Source organism: Pyrgilauda ruficollis, unplaced genomic scaffold (assembly GCF_017590135.1).
Source record: "Pyrgilauda ruficollis isolate IOZ18807 unplaced genomic scaffold, ASM1759013v1 scaffold16994, whole genome shotgun sequence".
Taxonomy (NCBI): Eukaryota; Metazoa; Chordata; class Aves; order Passeriformes; family Passeridae; genus Pyrgilauda; species Pyrgilauda ruficollis.
This window is the reverse complement of record NW_024515869.1, coordinates 1-341: the sequence shown is the minus strand read 5'-3', so window position 1 is coordinate 341 and position 341 is coordinate 1. Positions and strand designations below refer to the sequence as shown.

General features: G+C 72.7%; 1 protein-coding gene across 1 annotated transcript; it reads right to left on the bottom strand.

Moving 5' to 3' along the window:
• Positions 1-5: 5 nt before the first annotated feature.
• Positions 6-331, bottom strand: LOC121351519 (39S ribosomal protein L4, mitochondrial-like). Its single transcript, XM_041463691.1, has 2 exons — positions 194-331; positions 6-119 (listed from the first exon to the last, which is right to left on the bottom strand). The coding sequence occupies exons 1-2, from the start codon at positions 323-325 to the stop codon at positions 6-8; spliced, it is 246 nt and encodes an 81-aa protein (XP_041319625.1). The 5' UTR covers positions 326-331.
• Positions 332-341: the final 10 nt, after the last annotated feature.

Here is a 341-nt window from a genome sequence, read left to right as displayed (position 1 = left end):
CCCTCTCACGTGTCCACCAGCAGCACCGAGTGTCCCCAGCGCCGGGCCCGGGCCAGCTCCAGCAGGTACCGGGGGTCGCTGCTGGGCAGCTCCAGGCTGTCCACCACGTGCAGCTCGTCCTGCGTGACACCGGGGACACTGCCACGCTGTCCCCAGCCCCGGCCGGCCCCCGGCCCCCCGGCCACCCCCGTACCTGCATCAGCTTCACGCTCAGGGCCACCTTCAGCCCCAGCACCCGCACCCGCATGGGCAGCATGTAGAAGTAGCTGGTGGGGCCCCGCGGGCCGTGGGCAATGCCACCTGCCAGGAGGGGACACGGTGACATCCCCGGGCAGGGGACA